This window comes from Glycine soja, chromosome 12 (assembly GCF_004193775.1).
Source record: "Glycine soja cultivar W05 chromosome 12, ASM419377v2, whole genome shotgun sequence".
In the NCBI taxonomy this organism is placed as follows: domain Eukaryota; kingdom Viridiplantae; phylum Streptophyta; class Magnoliopsida; order Fabales; family Fabaceae; genus Glycine; species Glycine soja.
In genome coordinates this window covers 5,442,522-5,453,536 of record NC_041013.1, presented here as the reverse complement: position 1 = coordinate 5,453,536, position 11,015 = coordinate 5,442,522, and the positions used below count along the sequence as shown (strand labels likewise).

General features: G+C 34.4%; 1 protein-coding gene across 5 annotated transcripts; it reads right to left on the bottom strand.

The window, feature by feature from the left end:
- Positions 1-507: 507 nt before the first annotated feature.
- LOC114380166 lies at positions 508-8,237 on the bottom strand. Of its 5 annotated transcripts, none has more exons than XM_028339117.1 (14): positions 8,099-8,237; positions 7,137-7,235; positions 6,765-6,892; positions 6,251-6,404; positions 6,008-6,117; positions 5,604-5,687; positions 5,463-5,511; positions 5,286-5,377; positions 4,908-5,037; positions 4,653-4,732; positions 3,097-4,562; positions 1,907-2,020; positions 1,095-1,842; positions 508-868 (listed from the first exon to the last, which is right to left on the bottom strand). In XM_028339117.1, exons 2-13 carry the CDS (start codon positions 7,227-7,229, stop codon positions 1,262-1,264), a joined length of 3,081 nt encoding a protein of 1,026 aa, XP_028194918.1. In that variant the 5' UTR covers positions 7,230-7,235; positions 8,099-8,237; the 3' UTR covers positions 508-868; positions 1,095-1,261. The 5 variants fall into 5 exon arrangements, with proteins under 5 accessions (XP_028194918.1, XP_028194919.1, XP_028194915.1 ...); XM_028339118.1 differs by having other exon boundaries at positions 1,095-1,830; positions 4,908-5,034; positions 8,099-8,212; XM_028339114.1 differs by lacking the exon at positions 8,099-8,237 and adding an exon at positions 7,323-7,341.
- Between the last annotated feature and the right edge of the window lie 2,778 nt (positions 8,238-11,015).

Here is an 11,015-nt window from a genome sequence, read left to right as displayed (position 1 = left end):
ACTCTGTTTATCACATTATCACTTAACGAAAGAAAACTAACGACAAATAATAAAATGAAAATAAAACATAAAAAAATTTTAGATACTTGATTGAAAAGAAATATTAGGTAGTAATCTAAAGACAGTTTATTTTCCAAATATGAAAAAATTAAGTCAATCCTTTTTAATAAATTCATAAACCGTCTCATTCAACATATCCAAAATCAGCCCTAGAGTAATAATGTCCTAAACATTATTTCATACACACCTTAGATTTTCAGCTGCGCCAAATGCTGAAAATTGACTGGCTAATATAGACATGCCCAAAGTTAATCATAACAAGGCATGGGTCACGCCGTCCCTGCTGGTTATATTAGTTTGAGAAACACTACCAAAATCAGAAAACAGCTAAATAATAACAAAGGGAAAATACAGTGCACTTAGAAGCCGCGGTGAATATATGAAACGATTAAAAAATAAACTTCCACAGAAAGAAATGACAAATTTAATTGACTTAAGAGAAAAAAATTGGCCAGAAGCTCTAACAGCACAACGGTATTTCATTCACATCACATGGATAATGGACCTTTCAAGTTAAAAAGCGATATATTATGAGTATCAAACTGAAGCATGTATATCCACTTCAAAACAATTTCCCTTTTACTAGTCGTATCAAACCTATAATTCTACCCACAAGGGTAGTTAATCTAAAAGGTAAGTTACAAACAATAAATGAGACCGATCTTGTTGATTTTGAATCAACAAGTTTCCATGCTCCGTACTATGAGGGAAAGACTCAACTAAGATCTACCTGCCAGTTTGATCACGTCAGCACTGACATTTTTGATATCTTATAATCCCAAAACAGCTCACTTCTGCCAATCCAGAACTAGAAAGAAAAAAGAGGGAAATGAGTGCACAATTACCAAACAAGCAAAACACCAATGTCATTCTTGACATAGAAAATATGAAACCCAGTACAAAAATGAACCAAAAAAAACTTTTTTTTATATAAAATGTTCTGGCACAGGCAGGTGAAAACACTTTCATGTGTATGCAGGGCAATGCCATATAAGCCAATTAAATCATGAAAACAGAGTTAGTTTGCTAATTACCAACTGTAGCCATAAATTACACTTCTTGGAGCTTCATCATTAGGTAGCCCAATACACGCCAGCAAGAATCAGTTCCATCATCCTCAGCAGCACAAAAAATTGTTTGTCCATTTCTGCTAGGTTTTACCATTTCCAACAACAACAATGACAACATAACTAGCAAAAGGTCACATCCCAAATGTTCTGTTGTAAAGATCCCCAGAATTTGGCATCCGAAATTTTGAATCATCATATCCTGAATAAAATTTATTGAATCCAAGTCTTTCATTTCTCAAAAGCTCAGCCACACCCAAACCATTTCCACTCTGCACCTCATTCCACCCATCCCATTGCCCATTTGACAAGACTGCATTTGTAGACTGCTGCAGAGATAGCTGTTGGAATGGGCCTAGATTACTGACTTGGGATTGATCTAACCTTGAAGAAACAGCATAGGAATCGCCAAGTTGAGAAAAAGTATTCCCAATTTCAGAAAATCTAAGGTTTTGCTGTGGTGCGAGAGATCTTTGCATCAATAATTGTAGTCTGGCATCATTTTCGAAGTAATTTAATTGTGGCATGAAATTAGATCGAATGTCCAGTGCCGGGCTGTTCAGTGCACCTTGAAGTCTCCCTTTGCCAACTGCCAAAATAGCAGGGTCCATAAATTCAATGTCCCCTGCACTACCAAGGTTTCCAGCTGAAGGTGTCTGATATGAATTTCTCAATAGGGAAGAATGGTCAAGCAAAGAATTCCCTGTCAAAAGGACTAACATATTCGACAATATATCAAAAATGGTATGCGTGGAAGGATAATAGAAACCATAACTAACCAGAAATGGAGTCAAAAGCCTGCTCCACTCTCTCATGGGAAGAAAACCCAGGTGGTGGCAGCCTGCTTGGAATGGAAAATCCTGGTGGGGCTGAAACTTGTGCTCTTGAAATGGCTGTCAACCATAACAAAAAGTAAGATCATTAGATTAGGTGAATACAAAAATCTGAGACACCAGAAATAGATATTAACACAACAGCTGTGCAGAAATCAGAGGAAGGCAAATAGGTTGCCCAGGAGTGCAGACTTACATATAGCTAAAACTTTTGAACTTTCTAACTAGAAAAGGGGCAATTACGCAACAGAACCAGCAGTTGTTATGCCACTTTGATACAGTGGACATAATTTTCTTTCTTATCCAGTGATCAATAAATCATCACAGTTGAAATCATAATTGAAAAATGTATGTTGTCCAGATACTTTTCATACACTACATTCTTAACAAATTATTATACAAATTATTATTCAGTCACGACTGTTCTACACAATACAATGTTGAGATTTTTTACAGGAGCAAAATTGGTTTCAAAGTCCCCTTCCAGCTGAAGGTCTTCATTATATTTAGTTATTTAGCCCTTATAAAGTGAAAGAATGGCTTTTTAATTATTGAAAAGCAAGGTTGACGATAAGCTCAACCTGTAAATTGAGCCTTCAGTCTGATTAAATTTTCTGGCAGAAATCATCCAGCTTTTTAAACAGTCTGAATACAAACTCAATATTGGCCTGTTAGCTGCAGCAGCTTCTGAGTTGAAGACAAGTAGCATATATCACAAGCCAAGAAAAAAAGACTCTAATCCTCCAACATTGTTGAAAAGTCACAACAAAGATGCAATTTCTCTTCTTTCCCCATACACAAATTCAAAGCACTTGTGTAATCAAATACCACAAACAGCACATAAATAATCAGGTAGCAAAAAACTACTATACATACAACAGGAATTCAGATAACCGAGGAAACCACAATTTTAATCTACAAAACAGCAAAGGAGAAATTGTGAAGGAAAAGAAAGCAAAACCATAATGTACCTAAAATTATAATAATATCAGATGTTTTAAATACATGTTAATCACCAAACAAGAATGGCACACAAGCAATCATGGAAATGTAAAATTGAAAATAATAGCAGAGAAACAAATAATAAGATATGCCATTAGAAACGTAGGCATCCCAAGAAAGTTATTGTTACTCACCAGAAAACTTATTAGAAGATGCAATGGGATGACCACTGACCAAATTATCAGCTTCCTCAAAGTTACCGGTAGAAAATCCATTTGCAATGCCCAACTTATCCATATACAAGTCTCTTTCTGCAAAATTCTGGAAGACTGTATGGTTTGGCCGTTGATGGCTGACACCATAAGATGCATGTGCATCAAACATTTGGATTTTGGATTCCTCTTGCCTCGCAAAAGAGAACCTTGATTGATTGTTACCATTACCTTTCCAAGAACTAGATTTGTTTAAAGGACCAGACCGGTTATCAGTATTGTCACCCAACAACTTAGCTAAATTATGAGGTGATGTTAGTGAGTCATCCCAGGTATCAAAATTCATGGACAATATATTTGAAATTATACTACTTTCACCCTTATCCCTAGCAACATCATGCCCAAAATTAACATCATCACCGACTAATCTTTGAATGATATGCCCATTTCTTTCATCGTGAAGCAGACCATAGGAGCTGCTGCTGACCAATTTTTCCGGGTGGCCATTACATAATATATTGGATGCATGTAACATAGATTCATTTTGAACTCTATCATCAGCAGATACAGAACCTGCATTTATGGCAGTACAAAGTTCCCCATGCTGCAGAAGACAAGGGCTAGAATGGTTTGATGCATGAAGGAAACTGGTTGACTTTGGCAAATAAGAACGGCAAACAACTTCTGGATCCTTGAGTCTTTGATTATCAAAAGATGTCACATCATCATCAATTTCAGCAGTATCTGATACTAGAGATTGAGAATCCAATTTCCAATCACACTGTTCCCTAGAATTACAGGCCACATTATTCAAGGTAGCTTTACCAGTCACATTTGTAGTTATCACATCTCTAAATCTGTCAACATTATATTTTGATCCTTGAATTTGAGGGGATTTAACCAATGCATGATCAGTAGGCGGGCTATTAGGTTTGGTTATACCGCAATGTTCGGCATTTCTATCAATGTTAATTGAGGACAACTCATTGGACAAATTCTGAATCTCTTCATTGGTAGCAGTCATTGCTTCCTCAGGACCAGAGTTACAAGACTGTCCAGTCATGTTAGTAGAATATATTGTGTTTGCTGTAGTACAATTGCCATCACTATCTCGGGACAACGGTAGAGAAGACAACTGGCTGTTCAAATTCACGAGCACAGGAGAAACATCAGAAGCTGAAGTTTTTTCTCCTGCACTAACCAGACTGCCCACGCTATTGTTATATTGTTTAACAGGTTTCAACAATTCACTTTTCACTGTAGGTGTCATACTATGGCACCCATCACTTGATGGTGGCCTCTTTGTAACATCAGAAGCCTGAATTGAGCCTGTAACAGCTGCAGAAAATGCTAGTGTGCTGCAGCCTGTATCAGGTTTCGGCTTGGATGGCCCATTTGGATATGATAGACCTCCAGCAGGGGGCTGACAATTTGAGGCCTGAGTACCCCTGCCAAACATAAACATAGCCAGGAACCATAATTATCTTTAGATAAGATCAACCTTCAAAGCCAAGTACAAAATTATACGTGGTGCATACCATGCAGCACTAGCAGGAAGGGCCATATTTTTCCCATATATTCCATTTGGAGGTGAACCTCTTACAATGTTAACAAAGTTCTGATTCATAAATAAAATTAAATGTCAGTTTTTTGCGTTGGCTGAGTGCATAAATGCACTTCACTCAGTTTAGCAATTAAAGATCATAATCCAAATGAGCTTTCTACATCAATATAGTGAAAGCTGACACACAAACAATATGGGGTTATAGGAAAGATTAAAAAAAAGGTCTTACACAAGAAGAATTTTTAACAATAGGCTTTACAGATGAACTATTCATATTATCATCCAGTGGAGGAGGTAATACATTCCCTGACCGCCGTTGCATATTGTTTGTGGCACCAGTGATTTGTTGAACTCGACTTCTTCAAAATAACAAAGTGAGCTAAGATATATTTATTGGAAAGCACTATATTCAGTTCAAGCAACTACAAGTACAGGAAAGCACAATCTGTAAACACATCCTTTTCCAGCACAATATAATTAAAGCAATTTCCTTCATTTTAACCAATTAAATAGTTTGAAAGCAAAGATCACAAATCCTCAATTTCATCAAGAAAAGGTTTTATTTATCTGAATCACAGTAAGTATCGTCAAATTATCAGAAAAGTACCTAGTGTATGCTGAAATTATTTCATCCTTGGTAAAACTATCTTCTTGGGAGCCAATCTCATGCAAATATAGACAATCCGGATTGCTGCAAGGCTGGTCATAGAGATATTTCCTCAATTACAAGAACAAGTAATTAAGCATAATTTGAAAATTCTATCTAGACCAGTAATTCTCATACCACATTTCGGAGCCATGCATGACAATATTTTGTGGTTCCAAAACAAGCCCTGAAATGTTGAATCCAAAAACACACACAATTGATGAGCAAAAGTCAATGCTAAATATCCCATGTATGACAAGTTTCAATGAATATTTGTACCTTAAAGGTCTACCCTCCAAAACAAATCCATGTACATTTTGAATACAACAAACCGCTTCCTCTTCCTTTGAATAAGTTATATATCTGGAAAAAAACCTTTGATTAGGAACTGTAGTGTTTTTATTAATATATTAATATATCCTATAAAGATAATCATCTGTGCTAATGTAGCAGCAGGAAATAAATGGAGAAAGGGGGAAGATACACCCATTCTCAGAATTTTTTCATGTTATTTGCTTCCTTCCTTCTAATGTGAAGAGAAATGTCCTAAAATTCAAAGCTATCCAATTCAAATCAATGACAACAAGATTAAACAGTATAAGTTCTTTTTACAGTGGCGAGATAATTAACAGAAACCCATAATACCATCAAGGAAATCACAAACTTGAAGAGAATATACTTACACACTACAAGTATCATTCGGAAACTGTTGAATTACACCAGCTGCTGTTCGAGACATTGACACTTTTAAGACCTTCCCATACTGAGCAAAATACTCTCTCCGCTGAAGAAGCTGGATGAATGGTGATTAAAAATAAAAATTTGTTCCAAGGAAAATAGCCCAAAAAATTCCAACGAAAAGAGAACAAACAAGTTGAATGGCAACATTAAGGGGCTCAAAAGAGTGGATGAGGCGAAAATTTTACATCTTCATCTGCAAGATTGAGAGGCAACCCAACTATGTAAACAAGGTTCCTCTGAATCACTCGCACACTGCTGAGCTGCTTGCGCCCATCAGATGATTTAGACTTCGCTTTCTGAGTCTTCATCTTTTTCTCCATATTAATTCCATTCACCAATCTACAGGAAAAATATCATCTAGATAAATGCACACAAAAAACGGACTAGGAACAAAAAGTTCAGTAACTGATATTTTCCTTTGTTTCATTCTCAAAACAAGAAAAACTTTATAGAGTTCCTTATATATATCTCATTGAAATTTGCTAAGAAACTCAAAATTATGAGTAGGACTCACATCATTTCAACAGTTCTTATAAATTTCAGCAAAACAGTAAAGAGTGCTTTGTTAGCATTTCTCATTTTGATAAATAATTATACAAATACATTGATGTATATTGAATAATAAAGTGAAGAAAAGACCTACAGAAACACTACAACATAAACAATCCTACAGAAATAAGATAGGGTTCATCGAATAACCTCTCACAGTTTGCAGCCGTCCCAACAATCTTTTCCTTATCATAAGGAGAACGACATGCAGGGCATCGCCCCTCAGTGTCATCCTTCTCAGCCATGTCCATTATGTGGTGCCAGCACCAGACACAGATCTGCAATCAAGGAAAGATGAAACTGACATTTATCATAATGAGTCTTTGTGATAAAGGCACATCACATGTACAAGTCAATTTCCAAAAGATGAAGGATTTCCAAGAGACAAATGCTATTGGGGAGAGTTACTGAATAAACATTTGAAGGATCAAAAAGAGGGAAATTTTATACAGACTGCAGACCAAAGAACAAGTAGGGACAAAAATTAATTAAAATTTTAACAAGATAAACATAGAATCAAACCTCATAACCGCATTTGCAAGGTTTCAACTGCTGATCTGTCAAATCCATCTCTTCAGCACAGAGAGGACAAGTTCTTTCTCCTTCGTCACTCATGATTGCCTTGAAGAACAGGATAAACCACAAAACACCCTTGTGTCAAATAAAATAAACATAAACATAATAAACAATGGGCATCAGAAACTTAACCCTGAAAGGAGAGCAAAGCACTTATCCAGCTGATATGCAAAACAAAGGAACCAAACCACAGCTGTAAGAGTGAAAATTATGATATACCCCTCAATACAGCTAGTTATCATACACGGCTCTCGACACAACAAGTTCACAGTCTCTTAAGATTGTAAAGCATTCACCTAAGGAATATTGTGACCGGTGAAAAAGAGTGCATCGGAAACTATGTGGATGAATAATACAGCTAGTTATCATACACCCGACACAACAAGTTCACAGTCTCTTTCGATTGTAAAGCATTCACCTAAGGAATATTGTGACCGATGAAAAAAAGTAAAGTGCATCGGAAACTATGTGAATGAATAATAACCATAATCAATAATAGCATCAGGAAATCTAGACAAAAATCCAAATAACCCCCGCCCCTCAGTGTTTCGACTCTGGCAACATTTGATTGATCAATAATAACACCAAATCACTTAAAAAAAAATCATAGATGCATTGAAGTACGGCGAACCCGAGACACCACAGATCAACTAAAACATCAATCAGAACAGAGAGAATATATAGATATACAATAAAAACAACCATAAAAATTGACAATCGAAATCGAATATGCAACGAGAACGAAGAGAAAGCTCTGAAGATTAGAAAAAGAAAGGGGGGGGGGGGGAATATTGGACGGTGAGAATATTAATAAATAATAAACGAAATTTGAGAAGGGATTAGGGATCTAAGAAGATATGGTATTGGATTGGGAAATTAGGGTTAGGAATTGAGAGTTGATGACTCACAGTGGTGAGATCGAGAAGACGAAACTGTGAGGAGGAGATTGTGTTGCGAGGGCGGAGAGAGAGAGAGGGCGAAAAGTTAAGAGGGGCAGAGAAAATGTGTATTTTAAAAGAGAGAGAAAGGCCCTGTTTGGATGATGGCGTTTTCGGCTTTTGGCTCTCTATCTCTATCTCTTGCGCGTCGCTGTCATTTGCGTGGTTAAATAGCCTCGGTTTTTCAGTTAATTACTGGAATTGCCCCTCCTTCACACCTCTTCTCTCCCTTATGTTTTTGTTTTGTTTTGTCCGGCATCCCCCCAACTGGTTCCTGCGGTACACGTACTCCTTGCTCCTCCGTGTGTGGGGTTTTGGATGCGCGACACGTGGCTAGTCCTTCGATCCTACGAATGTTCTTGCGGACAAGTTTTTGGTGCGGGATACGGGGGCAAAAATCAAAAGAATTTAGTTCCATCTTTTAATTGATATGTCACTTTTTTTAGACAAAAAAAATGTTTAAGCCATATCATCATAAATATATTATAATATTAACTATTATTTTCAATTAATAATAACTGTAATTACTTACCTTTGTTAATTATGTAGTTACTGGAAAAATTAATTGCCTTTGACTTATTTTAGAATAGTCAAATCCAAAATAAAAAGCTTATGTTTACCAATGATAAAAACTTGAATTTATAATTTATTGTTTAGTCCCGCATTATTTAATCAACATTAATTAATAAACATGAATGCTTATTTAAAAGCGTAAACGCAACAATATTTATTTATCTATTTATATAGCTTTTACGCTTATCTTTTTTTGGTACAATTTTTTATGCTTATCTATCTATTATATATAGTGATTCTAAACAAAATGTATTTTATATTGCATTTGTTATCTTTTTTGTTTTGGTGACCATCAGATTTTTTGGTTGGCTTCTTAGTGGATCAGGTTGTGTCCACAGATTTTCAGTATTTTAGGCTGGCTATAATATGACTAATTCTTTTAATTTTAGGTTCAGTCAAGTTCTTTGCCAATTAGTAAAAAATAATATAATAAGTAGATTACAAAAAAATCCTCAACAAACACAGGACAATCATAGTAAATATAATCGAACCAAAATTATTTTAAATATATTACTATACTTTTTGGGTAGAAGTTACTATATTATTTCAACTTGGTATAGAATAATATCATAATGTTTCCTAATTTATGTTGTATTTGTTAATATTCAATTTTCTGCTCAATTTAATTTATTGATAAATGGATTATGATCATATCTTCGTATTTTTACTTGTTTCTTAAAGTTTGGGGAGAAATAATATCTAAGGAGATTAAGGTTGGACATTATATCTCTCAGAAGAAAAAGGTTAGACATTATATCAATTGATGATTAAATTTTACATAATTATGTATAAATTAAAATTCCTAATAAATTTAGGTTAAAGGATATTTCAACTTGTTATAAAATAGTTTTATAATGTGTACTGTTTTATGAGATAATTGTTAATTAATATTTAAATTTGTTCTCAAAAAAAAATCCACGTTAAGAAAATAAGAAGGGAAAAAAATATTGGTAAATTGTGATTGTAGTATCTCCCTGCCTTCTTTACTTAACTTTCTTGAAGTTTATTGTGAATTATTTATTTAACAAAAATATATTACATGATGATAAATACTTAAGCATCACTTGGGTAATGTACCAGAATGGGCCGTGCATGTTTTGGACGGCTACCCCCAAATGACCCAAGTCCATAATATTTAAGAACCGACCATTTTCCTCATTTAAACCAAAATGTTTGATATTTGATACTATGCTGTGATCTCATCCTTGGTTCAATAATTCAAGTTTCGTTTGATGTGGAATTTAGTTTTAAGTTTTAAAATTTTAAATACGTATATGATTAATTTTTAGCTTTCAATTTGTAATTTTAGTTTTCTTTGGTTTTAAATTTTGTTGATAATCTTATAATTTTCTTTTAAAAAGTTTAATAAAATCATGGGAAGATTTTTACATGAAATTGTGATTAAGGGGCATGGAGTGAGAGCAGAACAAAACAAAAAATCAAGTAACTAAGTTTTTTACATGCTTTCGTGAGCTGCATCAAACAAAAAAATGCCAACATTGAATTTGTCTCTAAATTATATATTTTCAATGGATGGACTCAAATTTGGTCAATCCTAAGCTTCACGTGAGTCATTAATTATAGCGAGTCAAGTCAAAATATGCATTCAATTTGAGTTTCTAAAATGAGTCACAAGTTTAGTTTGTATGAGTCTTGTCCACAGATGATTAGGTTAGACTAAAAAAACTCATTTAATTCTTGATCAAGATTTGAAGCACAAACCCTATATACAATTGAGTGGGTTTAGGCTGATTGTGGACTTGATGTAGGTTGTGGGCTATATCAAATATACAAAATAAATAAATAAAGTAGACTTTGGCTTATAAAATGAGACTCAAGTCTAATGAGAGCTTAATTTGTATGAGTTTTTTTAGCGTTAAGTCTTAGATCAAGCTCAAATCCTCATATTTAATTTGTGCTAAAAATTTAAAGTTCAAAGTCAACATTTCATTAAGCAAATTCAAGACAAGTGGTCAGAAGCTTTGATGTATGTAAGTCGCAAGTGTTGGTTCAAGCCAAAAAAATCAAATTCAATTCAATATTCTAAAATAAGGTTTATGCCCAATGAAAACCCTATCTATACTATCTTAGATTGGTTAAACTCCAATGGGGGCATGAAAGAATTGAGTTAATAAACACTTGTTTAATCAATGCTTGGTATCTAAAGCTCAATCCCTTATGTTTCATTAAATGGGTTTGAGTTGAGTTGATTACAAACTAAATGCATATCAAAACTATAGTAAAATTTAGACCAACTCAGTTAAAATCATTTATTTTTGTGGTAACAAACATTTTGTTCTTTAAAAAAACAAAA

What these genes read in the sequence shown, in the direction of transcription:
- LOC114380166 (XM_028339117.1), bottom strand. Translation starts at nt 7,229, where the DNA reads ATGAGTGACGAAGGAGAAAGAACTTGTCCTCTCTGTGCTGAAGAGATG. An exon ending in ATGCATGGCTCCGAAATGTG is followed by an intron (nt 5,378 to 5,462) that starts GTATGAGAATTA and finishes CTCTATGACCAG; the next exon opens with CCTTGCAGCAATCCGGATTG. An exon ending in ATCTTCTAATAAGTTTTCTG is followed by an intron (nt 2,021 to 3,096) that starts GTGAGTAACAAT and finishes TATGGTTGACAG; the next exon opens with CCATTTCAAGAGCACAAGTT.